We start from the raw sequence: 20,502 nt of genomic DNA on the forward strand, positions 1-20,502 counted from the left end.
CGGGGCGGGGCGGGGCAGGGCCGAGACACGCCCCGCGCCCAGCCGGGGCAGAGGAGCGGCCGCATGCCCCGAGCGCCTGGTGCCCGCCCCGGCCGGGCGGCGCCGGGGGCCGCGGGGAGCGGAGCGCGCGGGCCCGGCCGAGTTCCAGCCGCCTGCCCGGCGCGAAGGGCCGGGGGCCGCCAGGGCCCCTCGTTCTTCCCTTGGGCTCCGGCCCAGCATCGCCCCTCGCCCGGCTGGGGCAGTCCCGGCCTCTCTGCCCGCGGGCCGGAGCCGCGCTCGGGCCGGGCCCCGCACAGGGGCGCTGGGGAGCGGACAGAGCCCGGCGCCGGGTCCCGGCCCCCCCGCCCCACGTGGTGAATCGCAAACCCGCATGAATGAACCGCCTCCCGCCAATCAGCGGCTGTGCCGGTGCCAGGAGCACGCGGGCGCCCCAGCCCGAGCGCCTCCCCCGGCCAATCCCGGGGAGCCGCCCGCCCCCCGTCCTCCAATCGGGGCGGGAGGCGTGAGGAAGGCCCCCGCACCCGGGGCACCCTATGAAGGCGCGGCGCCGGCTGCCAGTCCGGGCCAGCCGAGCCAATGGGGCGCGGGGGGGAGTGGCCGCGAGCCCGGCACCCACCGGCGCCCTGAAGCCTGGCTCTAAAGCGCCGCGCTCGCTCGCTCCGAAGTGCCGCCGCGCCGCCAGCGAGCAGGGCACGGACGGACGGACGGACGGACGGGACGGACGCGGAGCCATGGCCACCACCGCCCAGTACCTGCCCCGCGGCAGCCCCCTGCTGCACCCCGACTCGGACCGGATGCACCAAGGCACCACGTACCGCGAGGTGCAGAAGATGATGCACCACGAGTATCTGCAGGGCTTGGCCAGCGGCTCCGGCCACCCCATGAGCCTCACGCACCACCAGTGGCTGCCCGGCGCCGGCGCCGGCACGGACTGGGGCAGCGGCTCCCACCTGGGCCAGGCCGAGCACGGCAAGGGCGGCGTGCAGGGGGCCGGCCGCGAGGAGCTGGCCAGCGGCTTCCACCACCGCTCACACCTGCTGCACCAGCAGGCGCCGGCCAGCCACCCGGGCGCCTGGGCGCAGGGCAGCGGCCACCACCTGGCGCCCATGTCCCCCAGCTCCGGCGGCCACCAGCCGCTGCTCTACTCGCAGGCCGCCTACACGAACCTGAACGGCATGCTGGGCCCCCAGGCCCCGGCCCTGCACCACGGCCTGCGGGACGCCCTGGGCCACGAGGAGGCGGCCGGGGTGCACGACCCGCAGCTGGAGGCCTCGCCCCAGCACCTCGGCCACCCCCAGGAGCACTCGGACGAGGACGCGCCCAGCTCCGACGACCTGGAGCAGTTCGCCAAGCAGTTCAAGCAGCGGCGGATCAAGCTGGGCTTCACCCAGGCGGACGTGGGCCTGGCCCTGGGCACCCTCTACGGGAACGTCTTCTCGCAGACCACCATCTGCCGCTTCGAGGCGCTGCAGCTCAGCTTCAAGAACATGTGCAAGCTGAAGCCGCTGCTCAACAAATGGCTGGAGGAGACCGACTCCAGCACGGGCAGCCCCACCAACCTGGACAAGATCGCGGCGCAGGGCAGGAAGCGCAAGAAGCGCACCTCCATCGAGGTGGGCGTCAAGGGCGCCCTGGAGAACCACTTCCTCAAGTGCCCCAAGCCCTCGGCGCACGAGATCACCTCGCTGGCGGACAGTCTGCAGCTGGAGAAGGAGGTGGTGCGGGTCTGGTTCTGCAACCGGCGGCAGAAGGAGAAGCGCATGACGCCGGCCGGGGTCCCGCACCCGCCCATGGAGGACGTGTACTCACAGGCGGACAGCTCGCCGCTGCACCACACGCTCCAGGGCGCGGGGCAGTGACTGGGCCGCGGGGCCGCGGGCTGAGGGCTGGATCTTACAGTGACTGCAGGCCGGCCCGGCCCCAGCCGCCCGCGGGCAGGAGGGACGGCGCCGCCCCAGCGCCCGGCCAGGTGCCCGCGACGCGAAGCGCGCCGAGCCGGGGCGGCCGGGCGGCGAGCTGCCCCCAGCCCCTTCCCAGCGGGCGGCCGCGCTCGGGACTGGGTTTCTGCCACTTTATTTTGGCCTCCTGGATGCGGAGCCTCGCCTGGCGGCGGGCGGGAGACGCCCCTTAATTTATTCCTCAGACTGGTTCGAAACTGAATTTGTTTCTAATTTAAATCGCTGTATTTATTTGACTTCCAAAAATGCCGCGGCTCTGCGGAGGCAGAGGAGAACTAGCCAAAGGTTTGAGATCTCTCTAATTTATTCTTCCCTTCCTCCGCTATCACCGGCACGTTGGCGGGGCTGGAGGGGCGGGGGCAGCCCCAGCTTCGGGCCGGGCCGGGCCGGGCCGGGCGCTGGACCGGGGGTTCTGGTAGTTCCGAGACCAGACCTGGTTCCGAAGCTTCCCGCGCACGCCCCCCCCCGCGACCCTGGACTGGCCCCGCTGGCACTTATCTCCCTCTCGGCCCGGCCGGGAGGCTGCTGCCTTCGCTCCCCCGGCCCCTCGGACGCCGCTGGCTGCCCACGGTCCCGGCGGCTCTCCCCAGGTTCGCTCCAGAGGAACCGACCCAGCCGTGGCCTGCCACAGCTCCCCAGCCCCTGGGCGGGGGTTGCGGTAAGTGTCCGGGGCCAGGCTGTAAATATGTGAGATGTGTCCACACGTGTCTGCCGCTCCGGATCCCCGCTGGTTTCTCAGCCCGGCCGGTTTTACACGAACTGATCCCGAGAGGCGCTTTTCATGTTGTTCCCGCCCCTCCTATTTATTTTCTGACCGTGCTCGCAGCTCTTTCTTGCCGTTGGTAGGTTCGGTTCGGTTCGGTTCGGTTCATTCTGCAGCGTTTGGGTTCGGTTTTTTTGTTTTATTTTTAATCGCAAAACAATGTAGCCTGCGAAGTTACGAACTTTCTATTTATGTTCGAGTAAATCTTTTATTACTACATAAACCATTTACCCGGAACCGTCTCGTGTCTTCTTTGCAGGCGGCCGGAGTCAGCCCGACCTGCCTGGCGAGCTGGCGCGGGCATGGCTCTGGGGAGCCGGGACCAGGGAGAGAGCCGGGGCCAGGTGCAGCCCTGCGGGGGCCGGCCAGTCCCCGCAGGAGGCAGGGAAGCGGCCCCAGCCTCGGGTGACCCTCCTTGTCCACAGCCCAGGTCAGGCCAGGGCGAGATCGGCTCTGTCGCTTCGGCTGCTCTGACTTTTTTAAAATCCCGGTAGAAAGTCGGAGCGCAGCTGGGACCTTCCTCTGCAAGGACCATTCCCAGGCTCGGTCCCTAGCAGCGCGTCCCGTGGGGTCAGAAACGGCCCCGCGCTCTCCCGGCGTGACCGTAGGCAGCTCCCGGGAGACTGGCTGCAATGATCTAAACAAGGGCTAATAAACTCCGCTCCGGGGCAGGGCACCTGACACTTGTAGGGAGCCGCTGATTCTGCGGGTGGATTTAATTCTAAATCACGACTGCGGCTCTTCCCCTTGGGGAGATTCAGAGCCGGTGTTTATTGGCTGCATAGTTCCTAAATGGTATAAACCAGATCCCTTCACTCCCGTGGTTGACAGGCAGTGGGTTGCTAGATTTACCCGCCGTTCTGCAGCGTGTGTGCGATTTGCTGTTGGTGTTACAGGAGCGGTGGACTCCGTGAGCGATAAATAGGTAACTGTAAAATCAAGATCTTTCAATAAACGTGTGGCAGCAGCTCTTAAACTTCAAAGGGTCTCTGGAAGAGACGAGCTGTCCCTGCAGGGTCTCAGGAAAAGTACCGTGTTGTGCTACGATTTATCTCTCGTGCTCCCATCCTAGGGGAAAGAATCTGCTCTGATTTGTTCTTCATAGACTGATAGAGTTTTTAAGAAGTGCGTGTGTTGCAGGTGTCTTCCCCATCGTGTTTGCAGGTAGTGCAGAGTGATGTATGTGCAGCAACATACAGACTGCCTTGTGCACGTGTTACCTGCGGGCGGAAGGGAAACCAGTGTTTTGAAACCGACTATTCTAGTAATGTACATTTTACCTGAAAAAGGAGAAAAAACACCTCCCTACTTCTCATTTGTCATCGACTTAAACCTGAAAATGCATTATTCATTATTCATGCCCTATACTTTTATTTTCAAATTCATCTTTCTAAGGTTTTGTTCTGTTTAGTATGATCTTTGCTTTCAGATAACTCAGCTATGTGAAAAATCCATTACTCACCTATGTTTACATTTGTCACAAATTCAGTTCATCAGCATTCACTGTTCCTGTTAATTACACTTCTGGGGAACTCCAGCTTGATGGTTTAGGAATTTACATTGTGTGTCTGCATACACTTCTATGTACACATGCCACGCTTTAGCGTTTATAACACCGATGAAATAGCATAAATTGTGTTTGGGGTGCGATGATAGTCCATTGACATTAACATGCCTTTTTTGGAACATAGAGGGTACGCAGAAAATTAAAAAAATAATTTTCTGTTCTTATATTACAGAAAACAATAAATATGCAACAATGTAATACAAGAAAAGTCCATGTTAGCTCTCAAGCTGTGCTCTCATGGTTTTTCATGTCATCAGCCTAACATTTATGGCTACCTAGAGAATCTAGGACTAGAGAATACATTATTTCATTCTCTGTATTTCTAGAAGAATTAACTTGTATCTTTCTAGAGTCTGTTTTCTCTCAGAATTTGTGAGGAAAAGTCACATAAGTGGATTCTTTTTACCTTCACAGATCTTTTGTTTCCAGCAGTATTTGTATGTTGAGAGAACTTTTGAAGCCTGTGTCTATGTGGAACTCACACACTGGAGAAATGTTTAATCACGTAAAGTGGGTAAAATGTCAAATACTTATTTTTTATTTTCTAAAAACTTTCCTATCTGCAGTCTATAATATTTGACATATTGCTAACATCGCTACTTTACTCTGGATACATTTTACATTTATGAAACAGTGGGTGTAAAGAGAGATTTTGTTGACGATCGGCATTACTGTATGTCAGTTCACAGATTTATTTTTTTATATTTTAATATTGCAGTTTACACCCAAGATGAAAAATCTTCTGTTTTCCACAAAAATCTTCTGCTTGGTTTTATTGTATTTTTGTGCCTTCAGTGTTTTGTTTGCAAATGCATTATTGCTCAGGCAAATGTCACAATCAGCCACGTTACTATAAATTAATTATCCTATTTTCTCTGTCATTCTCAAAAATGTAGTTATTATATATTGGCTAATTCAAAGGATATTAATAACTACAGCTTTCAAACCTTTATCGACTGTTTCTTTGGATTTTTTTAATTTAAAAAAAGGCATGATGGTGGACCCTTATCACAATAAATATTATATTTGATACCCATAAATTAGCACACCAGCAAATGGCTTCACCTTGCAGTAGAAATAAGCTGGCAAACACTGCAGAAGACCACATTAATAACTCCTCTATAGCAACAAATAACACAAAATATTGTTTAAAAGATTCAACGCACATGATTAATAAAGCATTTTGCCAGCTTTCATTACACGCTTATATTCTTAATTTCTTTTTACTTATGTGACTGTTTTACAAAAATGCAGGGACTTTAGCACAGCAACATGAAATGTGAGGTGGGATTCTGAACACAGAAAAGTTTGTGTGTGTTTATAAATCTAGAATTTGCTGAGCATATGCAGTGGATTGGATAACATACACTCATCAGAAATAAAGTAATAGTAATTATAAATACATGCAAACCAGGTTATCATCCAAAATACAGCATGAAACTATGGAAACATTTCCAAATTTCAAATCCTTTTACAGCTTTTATTTTTTTCTCTGTTTCACCCCCACACACTTGCTTTTATTTTTCGGTATTGTAACACTGTGGCCATTTTTAGAAACCTTTTGGTGATACCTAGGCTTTAAAAAAAAAAAAGTCATAAAGCGAAAGAAGGAAATAAGTAAAAGAGAGAGAAACTCCACTGTATGGCTTGCAGGAAGTCTTTCCTGTTTGCATTTAGGGATTCCTAGTACAGAATTGAAGCCATTGCCTGTGTATATCAGGAGCAATAGCCTGTGTAGCAAGCAATATTTCAGTGCTTTTTTAAAAGCGGGGGTTAGTGTTCACATTTCATTCCCATAGTGGATAAGATGTGACGTGAGTTCTGTTGAGGATGAATACCCTTGGGTTGTTTGGTTTGTCAGAATATATCAGGCACTTGCAGCCCCGCTGCATTAGCGCTCTCATGCTATTGCACAGCAAAAATAAAAGACACTTTATTTGTGCAATTCTATGATGCTCAGCCCTTTTAAAAACCAAATACCCCCGGCTTTGCCTCAGTTAGAAGAACAGTTACTTTTCTCAGGCCAGGAGTAAATAACAATTATGGTATTGGGGCATTTTTGTGGAGGTGTTTTTGTTTTTAACCTAAAGTGAGGGTTAATGTGAGCATTCTCTGTGATGCATGGGACATACATCGGGTAAAGACGGGGAGGTGGTTTTAGTCGGTCAGAAAAGTACAGTCGTGAAAACACTGTCCTGTCCCAACAGGTATGAAGGGAATTTAAGATTGTTCTTCCCTAGACACTGCTTGGGCCACTGCACATCCTCCCTGAAAGCAGAACTGTTTCCCTTGCACCTGCATTCCAATGCTGCTCTAGTTTGCATAGGTTTTATGCTGCGCTCATCACTAGACCAGAGTCAGCCTTTTAATTAACATAAAACTGCATTATTAGGAATTCACCAAGGGAACGATCCTGGCGTTGGCGCTCCGGATGATTTGGTTTCAGAGGAATAAAGTTCTAATCCAGCTTGCCTGCTCACATGAGTAGCCCCAGTGGGAGAAAGCCAGAGGAATGCGGCTCTGGGCAGGTGAGGCCTGGTGGGGATGGAAGGTAAAGTCCAGCTGTTCACCCAGGGGCTGCAGTTGTAGCCACAACACCTCTGTGCCTCTTGCCCAGTGAACATATCCCTGTCCCCAGGCCCCCCCCTTCCAAAGCCTTTATGCTGCTCAGTGTGCAGTGGTGCAGGGAGTCAGCCGAGCCAGGAGGGAACTTCACACTCATTTATGAGCAGAATAACCTGCCATAATTATTTAGCCAGCCTTGAGGGGGGAAATGTTTCCCCAAAGCCGTTGCCCTAGATACTTGTTTGTTACCACATATTTCAGGAAAAGAGAAGGGCTGTCCTCTGGAAGGCAGGCGCGATCTTCAGCAGAGTGGTTCTTGTTTTTGCTTCTCTTTAATAAGGCAGGAAACTGATGGGGAAAGCCTGATGGTGACAATGGATGCTCTGCTCTCCTGCCTGTCTAGACAAAGGTCGGGGCATCAAGAACAACATTTTCTTACTCAGGATTCCTGTCTAAGAATGTTATGGCAGCAACCTGCAAAGGGAGAATGCCCTTGTCTGTGAGGAATAAACTTGTCCTGTGCTAACTGCGCACACACAGCCATGGAAGTGACTGGAGAGTGTTGCAATGTGGGGAAATTTGCCTTATTAGACACCCTTAGTGATGCCACAGCAACCTAGTTTATCTTAGCAACAGCGTCCGGATATTCCACTAACTGTAGGTCATACCTAGAGCCAGTGCACAGTGAGGCCTGATCCTGCCAAACTCTTTGAGCTGCCTATCAACAAATTAAAGCAGTAGTCAGCAACATAATCCCTGCTTGGGTAAATCAGCTCCCATCTGAAAGGTTAAAGCGGGTCTCAGTTGGCCCACTCCGGCTCCCATTGAAGCATCAGGCTGTCTGTGATTGGAAATACATTTAGCTTGGTTAGGCATGGCATGGCTAATTTTAGAGGTCTTTTTTCCCATCAATAAATTCAGTGGCCTTACCCTTGGTCCCATTGAAGTCAATGGAAAAACTCCTATTGTTCAATAGGAACTGGATCATGTCCTGTAGTTGTAAGTCCCTGTGATTTTCCAGGATTGCGCTGGGATCATGCATCAGACCTGAAGCCAGTACTTAAACCACATTTTATCTCTCGGCCTCATTTTTTACAATCATGTAAATTGAAATTAACAAGTAATAATAAGCAACATACTCAATGCTTTTGCTTGTAATTTGTTATATGGGCTAGAGAAACAATGCATGTCCAGCTGTGGCACTCGTGTGCTTCGCATCTCTTTGCCACCACATTGGTGCCTCCCTGCTGCCACAAGAATACCATGTGTGCTGACTGCCCTCTATTGGTCCTTGAAGGGGAAGAGAATACCAGAGAGAATACAGATTACCTCTGCCACCTTAACTGGAAATTTGGAGGGGGGGAACAAATTAAAAGGTACACAGACAATGAGAATGTCTGGGTTTGGTAACTTCTCTAAATCTTCTGACAACAACAGATCCTGTTCACATAAATGACCCCACAGAAGCCAAGAGGATGATTACCCTGGCCTTACCCCCAGTGTAAATGAAATAAAATGGTGTCATATTATAGACAAACAAAATCAGAGAGATACAAATCCCAAACCTTTGATCCAGAGTCCCACTGAGCCTTGCAAAATTGGGGTATAGGTCTAGGTTCAAATTCCGTGTCTCAGGCTGGTCTTTAACACCTATGGGGTATATAAATGTGTGCTCGCTCTCGCTCTCCTAAATTTAGCCAATTGCAGCTAATCAGATGTTTTCCTTTGTGAATCATGTAAACTCTACCTGTGAAAGTTCCCAGTAGTTTCAATTAGAACTAATAAGACCAGGCTTCTTTGTGTAAGTAATCATGCCAGGTCTGGGAATTAGGAGGTTGCAAAGGCAGCAGTAAAGCATATGATATGTACACAAGAAATAATGTTCATGTTAGATCAGACTCCATGAATAATTCATCTATCTTGATATCACATTATTTTTGGTGTTAGTCAAAATCAGTGTACGTCTTGTAAGGCCTGTTAATTACACTGGTACTATAGGTTCACAAACTGCTGAGAATACTGTTGGGAAGTGTGCTGCCTATGACACAACATTTAAAAAACATCATACTGGCAAGTTGTTTGCTTCATTTTTCTATTTGGCTTCTTCATTTCTGAGGCCTCTGGGGAATAAAGACACCTACAGGCCAGCTCCAGCACCCAATTCATTTGCCTTTTTATGAACTCTGTTATTTTCTTCACTGATTTCACCCAACCCTACAGATAGTGAGTCACTCCTGATAGTTTTTCCCATATTATTCTTTAAAGTCCTGTTATTATTTAATCCCCACAGAGTAGCTGCTCTGTGACAATGGTCTGCGCAGCCACAGAATAGTATTTCTTGTATCGTTTGTGAAACTGACCTTTCTGTAAGTAATTTAGGTGAGGTTAGGGTTAGTATCTCAGGTTCCTGTCCTGGGGGGCTGGAGCTGCTTAATAATGTGCAGTGTGTCTGAAATATATGAATGAGTAAATGCACAGAATTCTGTGTTTGGATAGCATCGCATTTGTGTGTATTTAAATACAACCTGATCATCTGGACCAGTGTCTGCTCCTGATTAGGGGCTCATGCCAAAATTCAGTTTTTCATATTGTTTCCATAGAAATTTGGCCTGTTTGTGGTACTTCATCACCTCATGTTCATTGCCCTCTCACCCACTCAGGGGGACACAACTTTTGGATGCTGTGGCTGAAAATCCTCCTCAGTTTAGGGCTGAGAATAAAGAGCCATTTAAAAATCTCATTCAGTTTTAATTTTGCAATCAGTCAATTTAAAAAAACCCAACCAGATGCCATAGACTTGTATGTTTGCATTCCTTTCTCCTGCTATCAATAACAACGATCATTGTATTCATTTAAATGTCCTGCCCTTGCATTGGGCTTTTTATTTTTCTATTGAAAAGTTATTAAAGATTTTCTTTAAAAGAATTTGGATTTTTTTTCTGTTTCGCGAACACAATTACCAAGGAGCAAATAGAGTAAAGACAAAACAAGAGCAGGCTTTTCAAATGGGTCAACAAAAGCATGGAGCTCGGGCGGGCGCGTGGTCTGGAAATGGCATGTGATGTGTTGCTTGGAACACGGGACTGGGAGTCTCACTGAGTTGTCTGTCATGTCCAGCACCAGAGCATCAGGGCTTCAGGATTCTATTCCAAATTTTGGTGTTAACTTTTGGCCAGGCACTTCTCTTCTCTTCTCTTTGCTTCCAAACCCCTCACTAAAATGGCATAATAATTCTTGTCCACCTCAGCTGTGAGGCTTAATATTTGTAAAGCACTTTGCGGTACTCAGTAAAAGGAGCGCTGAAAGTACCAGGAATTTGTTATTATTAGCAGTGTACACAAGAGGGGTTGGCACAGCTAGTTACTCTGTAACACAGGGACAATGCTTGGTCACTGTATGTTGGACTCATGGTGAGCAGTGGCATGCGCTGATGTATGGGAACGGGAGCCAGGCACAATGGAATTCCAGTGCCACCTCTGCTACCGACTGTCTCTGTGGCCACGTCCTGGTCACTTCCATTTCTGTGTCACCGTGGCCTCATCTGCAATATGGGAGCAATGCACCCAGGGCTGGCAGGAGCTGCTAGTGTTGCGATGTGCGCTGAGGATGTAACACGGTACAGAAGCACCGTGACACAAATCTAAATAGGCTCCTTCATGCTGGCAACGTCCAGCCAACAGCCAGTCTGAACTCCAGGCCAGAGGCACAGCCTAACCCCATCTTACTGCCTCACATCACCCCAGCATTATGTATCACTACTTACCTAGCGCCGCTTGCATCTGCAAGCCCTACTGGCTGAGTTACCCTTTGGAGAAACACTGATATGTCAGAACTTCCTAGGGAACACCCAGGGACAGGGGCCAAGTGCTGGGGGCACTGGCAGACCTCAGGGTCCAGGGAGGTTTTAATCCCATGGTATCCCACTTTCCCTCTGCCTGAGAACTGCCACATTCTCGGGGGTTTGTCGCACCAGTCCTGCGCTGGGTCTCCTTCCAGCACCAGCTGCCTTTGCCCAGATTGGGCTTTACCCTGGGTCACTCTCAAGCAAAAGGCTGGAAATGCTGCAGAATTAGATCTTACTGGGTCACGTCTGTAGCCTGTGTTGCATTTTGGTGACTGAATCCGTTCACTCACCCTGCAGAGCACTCTGGACCTGCTCAAAGCCCAGTGAAGGGAATGAGATGCTTTCCCTGGACTTTGACGGGCCTGATCCAAAACCGAATGTGTCTCAGTCACGTGAGTGCTTGGACATCAAGTACCGAGACAGATATATTTCTGCAACAGGCATGGAATTATTAGTATTTGATTTTGTATTGCAATGGCAATGAATAGTGGATGGGAGGATAGCATAGGGCAGAGGGATTTAGGGTTATTAGGAACTAGGGAACCTTTTGGGAAAGGAGGAGCCTATACAGGAAAATGGGCCAGACTGCTGGCATGTCAAATTAAAAAGATTATACAGCGGTTTTTAAACTAAGGGCTGGAGACAAGCCAACAGGTGTGGAGGAGCACATGGTTCAGACAGGGACAACCCTTAGGGGAGGATTTATTAAAAGGGATACGCTACATCCCCGTAAAGAGGAGAAGAAAGAAGTTGAGAAAGTACAGGTTAGAACTGAAGAGAAACAGTCAAAGGAAAAAGAGTCTCCCCCCTTCAATTACATCCCATGCAGGCAGACAACTAAATAGTGACACATTTTATTAGTTCTTCTGTACAAATACAAGAAGTCTAAATACTAAGAGGGTGAACCTCAGTGCCTGGTATTAAATGAGGATATTGATATAATAGGCATCACAGCTATTTGGTCAATCAATGGGACATGGTAATACCCGAGTATCAAATATATAGGAATGACAGAGTAGGTTGAGCTGTTGAAGATGTGGCACTATATGTGAAAGAAAGCAGAGTCAAATACAGTAAACATCTTAAATGAATCACAAACAGTGCCATAGCGTCTCTGGATAGAAATTCCATGCTTGAATAACAAGCGTATAGCTGTAGAAATATACTATGGACCACCTGACCAGGATGGTGATGGTGATTGTGAAATGTTCAGGGAGATTAGCGAGGCTACAAAAACAGAAAACCCAGTGATAATGGGGGATTTCAACAATCCCCATATTGACTGGTACATGTCATTTTAGGACAGGATGCAGAGCTAAAATTGCTGGACACCAGTAATATCTGCTTCTCGGAACAGCTAGTCCTGGAACCCACGAAGGAAGAGGCAATTTAGTCCTAAGTGGTGCACACGTTCTGGTCCAAGAGGTGAGTATAGCTGAACCTCTCAGTAAGAGCAACCATAATGTAATTAAATTTAACATCCTTATAGGGAGGAAAATAACATAGACCCCCATCATAGTAGCATTTAACTTCAGAAAGGGGAACGACACAAAAATGAGGAGGCTAGTTAAATGGTAATTAAAAGGAACAGGCAGAAGAGTGAAATGCCTGCAAGCTGCATGGAAACTATTTTAAAACATCATAATAGGGGCTCAAACTAAATGTATATCCCAAATAATAATAATAAAACAGTAAGAGGACGAAAAAATGTCACCGTGACAGAGTAAACGAGGCACTTAGAGACAAAAAGACAGCTTTTAAAAATTGGAAGTCAGAGTCTACTGAGGAAAAAATAGAAAGGAGCCTAAATTCTGGCAAGTCAAGTGTAAAAGTATAAGTAGGCAGGCCAATAAAGAATTCAAAAAGCAACTATCAAAAGATGCAAAAATTAACAGCAAAATTTAAGTACATCCAAAGCAGGAAGCCTGCCAAACAATCAGTGGGGCCACTGAATGATCAAGTTGCTAAAGAAGCACTCAGAGAAGACAAGGTAATTGTGGAGAAGCTAAATGAATTATTTGCATCAGTCGTCACTGCAGAGGATGTGAAGGAGATTCCCACACATGAGCCATTCTTTTTAGATTACAAACCGGAGGAACAGTTGCATATTGAGTTGTCAATAGAGGAGATTCTGGAACAATTTGATAAATTAGACCGTAGGACGTTGCCAGGACCAGATGGTATTCACACAAGAGTGCTGAAGGACCCTCAAATACGAAATTGCAGACCTACTGACTGTGATATATTACTTACCTATTGCCTAACTCAGCCTCTGTACCAGATGACTGGAGGATAGCTAATATGACACCAATTACCAGAGGTGATTCTGACAATTACAGGTTGGTAAACCAAACTTCAGTACCATTCAAATTGGTTGAAATGATACTAAAGAACAGACTTAGCAGGCACACAGATAAACACAATATGTTGGGGAAGAGTCAACAAAGTTTTTGTAAAGGGAAATCCTGCCTCACCAATCAATTAGAAATCTTTGAGGGTGTCAACAAATATGTGAACAAGGGTAATTGAGTGGATAGACTATACTTGGATGTTCAGAAAGTCTTTGACAAAGTCCCTCACCAAAAGTTCTTAAGAAAAGCAAGGAGTCATGGGATAAGAGGAAGGGCCTCTCATGAATCAGTACTTCATTAAAAGATCAGAATAAACCATCAGTTTTCACAATGGAGCCAGGTAAATAGTGGGATTTCCCCCAAGACTCTGTACTGGGACCACTGCTGTTCAACATATAAATGATCTGGAAAAGGGGGTAAATAGTCAGGTGGCAAACTTTGCAGCTACTAAATTACTCACAATAGTACGTTCCAAAAGACTGTGAAGAGTTACAAAGGGATCTCATATAAGTGTGTGACTGGGCAACAACATGGCAGCTGAAATTCAGTGTTGATAGATGCAAAGTAATGCACATTGGAAAACATACTCCCACTATGCACACAAAATGGTGCGTTCTAAATTAGCTGTTACCACGCAAGAAAGTCATCATGGGGAGTTCTCGGAAAACATTTGTTCAGTGTGCAGCCGCGGTCCGAAAAGCTAACAGAATGTTAGGAACCATTATGAAAGGGATGGATAATAAGACAGAAAATACCATACTGTCACTCTATAAATCCATTGTACACCCACACCTTGAATACTGTGTGCAGTTCTGGTCACCCCATCTCAAAAAAGATATATTAGAATTGGGAAAAGTACAGAGATGGTCAATAAAAATTATTAGGAGTAGGGAACAGCTTCCATGTGAGGCGAGATTAAAAAGTCGGACTGTTCAGTGTGGAAAAGAGACAACTGAGTGGCGATCTGATGGAGGTCTATTACATCAGGAATGGTGCGGAGAAAGTGAATAGGGGAGTATTATTTATCCCTTCACATAACACAAGAACCAAGAGTCACCCAGTGAAATGAACAGGCAGCAGGTTTAAAACAAACATAAGGAAGTTCTTCTTCACACAATGCACAGTCACCCTGTGGAACTTGTTGCCAGGGGATGCTGTGATGGGAAAAAGTATAACTGAGTTCAAAAAAGAATTAGATACATTCATGGAGGACAGGTCCATCAATGGCTGTTAGCCAAGATGGCCAGGGATGCAATCCCACGCTCTGGGTGTCTCTCAGCCTCTGACTGCCAGACGCTGGGACTGGATGACAAGGGATGGATCACTTGATGATTGCTTGTTATGTTCACTCCCTCTGAAGCATCTGGCTCCAGCCACTGTCTTATCCTGGGCTAGATGGACCATTGTCTGACCCAGCATGGCCGTTCTTATGATAGGTTCTTAGCACCTGGCAGCCCAGTCACGGACCAGGACCCCATTGTGCCAGGTGCTGTACAAACAGAACAGACAGACAGTCCTCTATCTAATAAAACAATCCATCCCAAGTAAGCCCCTGTATTATACTATACAGACCATCAGTGTTTAGGTAACTGCATAACCTAAGCGAGTGCAGCTGGAGTCAACAGACTCCCACTGCTCACAACAGCAACAAATCTCGGTGAGCTCTGTTAAAACCTATGGCAGGCTCCCTGCCCTCCAGCCAAGCTTTTTTACGAGGGATTCTTGATTCTTAAGCACAGGAGGGCAAGCAAGACGTTCCATGGGTTTGCTGTGCTGAATTAACCATTGCTGGCCCCTTCATGGCTAGGGCTGGAGTACCCGGGAGAGTCGCTTAGTGCTGCTGCCTGCTCATTCAGAAACATGACAGGATTTGCTCCGGCTAGGCGGGCTCTGAGACGCTTTGTTTTCCTGACATTGCTGCATTTATTCTCAACAGCTACATGCAATTTTGTCTTCATACAGAGACTACAAAAACCACTTAACTCATCACGTGCGGTGTCTGACGCAGTGAGCTGCTGGACTGTCTCCCCTGAAAGGTCCTGCATTCGCATGTGGGAGGAACTGCATTTCTCCGGTTTTGTCAGCACACTGACCGTCTCCTCAGTAATTCTCCTGCCGACTGAGTCCTAGTTACTGTCTGTTCCACAGCCTGACCTCTGAGCCCCTCCGCACGTGAGTGGGGCAGCTGCGCCCTGGATTGCACACGTCTCTAAGCTCCTGGAGTAGAGGGCGCAGGAGCCATGCTCCTGATACCCAGCGAATGGTCCAGGTTCCCCACTGGAATGAACAGGTGAAAGTCTCCTGAGGTCACACACCAATGGTGAGTCTGACCTGGCAGGTGCTTTGTATTCAGAGGACCAGTCAGTGAGAGGCCTGAAGTTGCTTCCCTGTCTGGCTCTCTTGAACAGCGATAGGCTGAGACGAGGGCTCTCAACCTTCCCAGACGACTGTGTCCCTTGCAGGGGCTGATTTGTCTTGCTCACCCCAAGTTTCACTGCACTTAAAAGCTACGTGTGTATAACACCAGACATAAACATACAAAAGTGTCACTGCCTCCTGTGACTGACCCATGGCTGACGCTCACTCGCACCATGTAATCACAAAATAAAGCAGCTGGAATCTAAATATTGTCCTTGCATTGCAGTGTGTAGCAGTACAAACACGTCAGTGTCGGGAGGAAATGTTACTTTCTACTCACTTTGCTCGTACTTGTTACGGAGCCTGTTGTAAAACCAGGCAAATACTGTATCTAGGTGAGCTGATGTAAGACCTCTGCATACCCCAGGGGTACGTGGACCCCTGGGCGAGAACCACTGTGTAGTGGAGCCCACAGTTGGCTGTGTAGCCCGATGCTCACCTGATGTTCTGCCATCACCAACATCCGTCCCCTCCCAGCAGCTGTCACAGTTTGTACAGAGCCAACGGGGATTACATGGAGCAGAGACACAGGTCTGGGCCAGTGTAACTCATTGGATACAGATGGGGCTTTAAGCCAGCATATGAGGTACTGGCCCTTTACGGCTGGAGGATGCAAACTGGGAAGCCAGTCATCTCCTTCCAGGTGCCCGGGAAAGGTGGCGGCAGGGCTAAGGCTGTGGGGTGCGAGGAAGCTAGCCCTGGGAGGGGGCAGGAGTAGGACAAGCCCAGCCACTATTTCTTTAAGAGCCCATGACTAAGATCCCTGTAGAGAGGGTAGGGCAAGGTCCCCCTCTCCCAGCCAGCTAGACAAGTGTTTGGGGTTATTAGACCCGCCTGCGGAGTGGTCAGGTGACAGGGCAGGTGAATCACAAAGGTGTCTGCATGCCAAGCCAAGCCAAGCCAAGGACAGCCAGCTGGGAGCTCAGCCAGGTCGCAACCCCAGGAGAAGGGCTTTGAAAACCTTGAATTGAAGGGGAGCGTCTGCAGGCTGAGGAAACCAAGCCACTGTCCGGAGAAGGAGTGAGGAGCCCTGAACCCAGCGGGGAAGGAGAGCTCTTCGGCAGCCAGATGTTGTGTAAAAATTAGCGCTCAGGAGAGGGAGACGTCTGGTCAAAGACTGGGTGTGAATAGATTATTCCTGACACTTGGAGGGAAACTGAGGCAGGGACAGCAGTTGCACAACAGCCTTGCTCAGAGACTGCATCCCTCCTACAGCCACCTGTACGCCTCCCCCCTCGCCAGGCAGCTGGGTGGCAGGCCAGACGCGAGAGCCAAATGAGAGGAGACAGAGCTGCTGTAAGCCGGGTTGGCTGGTAATGCCCCAAGGAGCTGCACCAGCAGCAAGGGATTGCCAGGGCTGAGAGCAGCCCAGCCATGCCCGCTTCCTACAGGCCACCCTAGCAGCACGGCCAGGCAGGGGTGTTGCAGAGCTGGGCTGAGTATCCTCGGCAGGGCAGGTCTGCAGGCTTCCTGCGAGCTGTGCACTGCTGGTGCCACGTGGAGTGGGCAAGTGGGGCTGAGAGGCAGGCCCAGGCCGCTGGCTGGAGGCAGTCCAAGGCACTGAGGAAGGTGAGAGCTGACTGACACCCTGTTCTGTTCTCACAGGGAGGTGATTTGGGGACTATGCGCCACTTAAACTAGTTAACCCCTTCTATCCCATGGGGTAATCTCAGGTCACTTCTGCTTAGCCGTTGTGCATGCCGAGTGGCAGATTTCTTCTGAGCTAGCCCAGGAGAAATCAGTGCCAGCTGCACCCGCTTTAAGAGGTGCCAGTCTATTATCGAGGTCGCCAGCCAGGGCTCCGAGGGATAGTCTCTGCTCGATCTAATAGCCTGGCTTCGGAGAGCAGTGTCTGTGCTGCAGCCTGGCTGGAGAATGAGCTAGGAAAACCTTGTGCAGAGAGAAGCTTTCTGTGCATGTTCGCCTCAGACTTTCCTACCCGCACCTTCCACCCTCTGCGTGAACCCAAACAAACCACTGTCTCGCTGACAGCTCTCCTATGGCGGGGTCTGCACACTGACTTCTGCAGTATATTGTGCGAGAAGCAGCATTCCTGTGTGCATGGGGGGAAGTGACTGCTCATCATTGCAGAACATCAGAGGTGAGAAAACCCATAACGGGACTGGAGTCTGCACCTTGCCACTGCTGGGGAACAGACAGACAGACAGACGTTGTATGCATGCATGTATGGAGTCATTAAGAGGGAACCTCTTGAATCAGTATTTTGAGTGTTTGATATTCTGCTTCGTGGAACATTTGCTGTGTCTTTAATTATTATTTCTAAAAGCACCATGGGATGGCAAGCAAAAGCCAGCAATAAATAGCAAAGGATGATCAATTGGGCATGAAACCCTTGTTATTGATCACCTTTAACCTCTTCTTCAGCTAATGACAGCGCTACCATTTAACTGTCCCCAGGCACAAAGCACATCAATTGTACAAGTGCCACATAAATCATCATGGGTCACAGTGCATTGCCGAGGGAGCCTGCCTGCAAGAGGTGCAGGGCGTCCCTCGTGTGCTGGAAGAGGTTACATGCAAACACCAAGTGATAGAGTTTTTTGATTCACTGTGTCAGGCTTTGCTGGGTCCCTGCCATTGAAATAGAATGAATTTATTTCCTTAGGTAAATCAAGCTTTCGCCTCTCAGAGAGAGATTTGGCACCAGAGAGATGCCCCAGATGCAAAACCACATCACCCCATTCCAAATTCTAATCGTTACTATTCAGTCTCTGGATTGTGGAAATGCCAGTTGCTTCCCTGGCATAGTCCCTGCCCCAAAGAGTTTATGGCCTACAAAATGCACTCAGCCCAACAGTTCCATCTGCATCTGCTCCTGACATCCAAATCCTCTGATCATGACATTGCAGTGATCTGGGGGATGTCAGGGGATCATGACTTCACAGCAGGAAACCATGAGATTTTAGAAGAAATTAAGTTCCCGTGTCTATGCAACTGTGCTAAGCAATAAAAAGCTACCAGAAAGAGGCAGAAAAGAGAGTTTCCTACAAGATGTCAGTTGCTTTTAAGAGAAAAGACACTGAAAATTTGAGCTTTTCTGGAGTTGCCACTTTTCTTTAGTGTGAAAAACATCAACATGCGCAATTGGCAGCAAAGTCAGCGCAGCCTTTCCCAATAACAATAATAGTAATTAGCTTTCAATTGACAAATTATCCCTTGAAACTCCAGCCTGGAGATTTGCTGGTTTCCAACACTACACGAGGCTGTCTGCTAGATTTCCACCATGGTAGCATTTAATAGGATGTATGGCATCATAGCCGCTTATCTACTGTCCATCATGCCGTGTGAGCAGTATGAGAGGACACACCCCTGCACTTTGAAGGACATGCTCGTACGTAATTACAGAGGGAGGGTCTGTTGTGCTGTGGATTCCGCCCATGAAAACGCGAGAGATGTTTTCCTCCTTTAAGCTTCTGATTTTTAACATGAAACGGTCAGTCATCAGATGCCATCTAGAGCTAATAGATGCTGTTTATTTCCAGAAATCATTTCCATAGATAGTCATCATGGGCCCTGGGGAGCAGAATCCCATAAACCTAGCAGAATTCTCTTGCACAACCTCTCTGTGTGCTTATCTTTCCCATAAAGCTCGTAGGATTCCTTCCTGCAGAGAAACTGGGGCACTCCCTTTCTGCAGCTGGGTACAGGAGCGGGCACTCTGTTCTAGCAACTTCACCAGCATGAGTCTGTGCATGAAAACACCTGCAGGCAGAGACCTCACGAGCAAAGACTCTGCACTTGGGGGGACAGCCTGCAGCCCTAGGGATTATGGGTCAAAGTCCTCCCTGCACTGGAACAGGGCTTGATGACTAGTTAAGGGGCAGAGCAGTGTGGGGTGAAGGTGGCCTTCCCACCCCTGTGCTGGGACTGACAGGATCTGGTCAGCCCTCACTGCAGGTTCGAGTGCCTGAAGGCAGAGCTAACTTGCACCCAGATGTCAAAGGACCCTTGGGCTGTTCCGGCAGGTAAACATATGTAGGGCACAGGAGCATCCCCTCCCCACCCTTCCTTCCCCTGCACCTGGGTGGGGTTGGGCCGGGCCAGCAACGCTGAGGACTGAGCAACTTGTTGAGGACTGTCCCTACTTCGGGGGTGGGGGATGGACCTGGTGCGAAGCGGCTGAGGTAGGTTAAATCCGCTTTGTAAGAACTGAGAGCATTTGGGTTAGCTTGCTTGCAAAAGATGCAGTCTCATCCTAGGGGAGCGACTGAGGCCGCACTGGGGAGCAGGTGCTAGACATGCTCACGCGTACTCTCTCTCTTCCTGGGGCAATTACGTTTGCTTTGCTACTGGGGTATGGAAACGTCACAGTGCCAACGCCAGGCCCTGATGGGGCAGCCCCTGATGGGGCAGGCCCTGGCTCCTTCCCAATTCTTGTCCTATGGGTCCTTGCTGCTGCTGACGTGGCTCAGTGTGTCAGGCCCCAGGGCCTTTGCTGGGATGGACATGAGCCCTTCGGCAAGTCTCTCAAGCCCCTACAAAGATGTTTCTAAGTCAGCCTCCCTCTCCTGTGGAGAGGCCCCACAGCGTCTGCCATCTCAGGGGGTTTCTAAGAGCTTTCTCCAGCTAGAGTGTTTGGGTCAGTTTCTGGAGCCAATGCACATATTGGCATTTGAGCTCTATCGCTGTATTATCTGTAAGCAAGGTCTGAGTGTCTGAGTGGCCACACACCCCCCCCCTCCCCCCCCGGCTCAGCAGCTGAAAGGGGGACACATCGGTTGCATGGGCTTTGTATTTGCACGAGTACAATTACGTACTCAGCACACTGCGTAAGCACACTAGGTGCTGAGCATGATGGGAAATGGTCAGTGTGTCTGGGATTGTGTTACAAGTCACTTTTGTGTTAACTGCGGGGTCAAGAAATGGTGTCCTTCGATGGTATGAACAAATGGCAGCAGATCTGTGTGTAGCCTGTTCTGATAAAAAATTCACACAGAGCCCAAACAGGGGGGCGGACGGATGTTTCAGCATAGCGAGGGGCGAAGGAGGGGTGAGAAGTCTTCTGTTGAGATTGC

At 49.4% G+C, this 20,502-nt stretch overlaps 1 protein-coding gene across 1 annotated transcript; it reads left to right on the forward strand.

The window, feature by feature from the left end:
• Positions 1-393: 393 nt before the first annotated feature.
• POU3F1 (POU class 3 homeobox 1) lies at positions 394-3,320 on the forward strand. Its single transcript, XM_067533820.1, has 2 exons — positions 394-2,243; positions 2,981-3,320. Exon 1 carries the CDS (start codon positions 534-536, stop codon positions 1,857-1,859), a length of 1,326 nt encoding a protein of 441 aa, XP_067389921.1. The 5' UTR covers positions 394-533; the 3' UTR covers positions 1,860-2,243; positions 2,981-3,320.
• The last annotated feature ends 17,182 nt before the right edge of the window (positions 3,321-20,502 follow it).

This window comes from Emydura macquarii, unplaced genomic scaffold (assembly GCF_026122565.2).
Source record: "Emydura macquarii macquarii isolate MOO-44397 ecotype Brisbane River unplaced genomic scaffold, CSIRO-AGI_Emac_v2 contig_3348, whole genome shotgun sequence".
NCBI lineage: Eukaryota > Metazoa > Chordata > Testudines > Chelidae > Emydura > Emydura macquarii.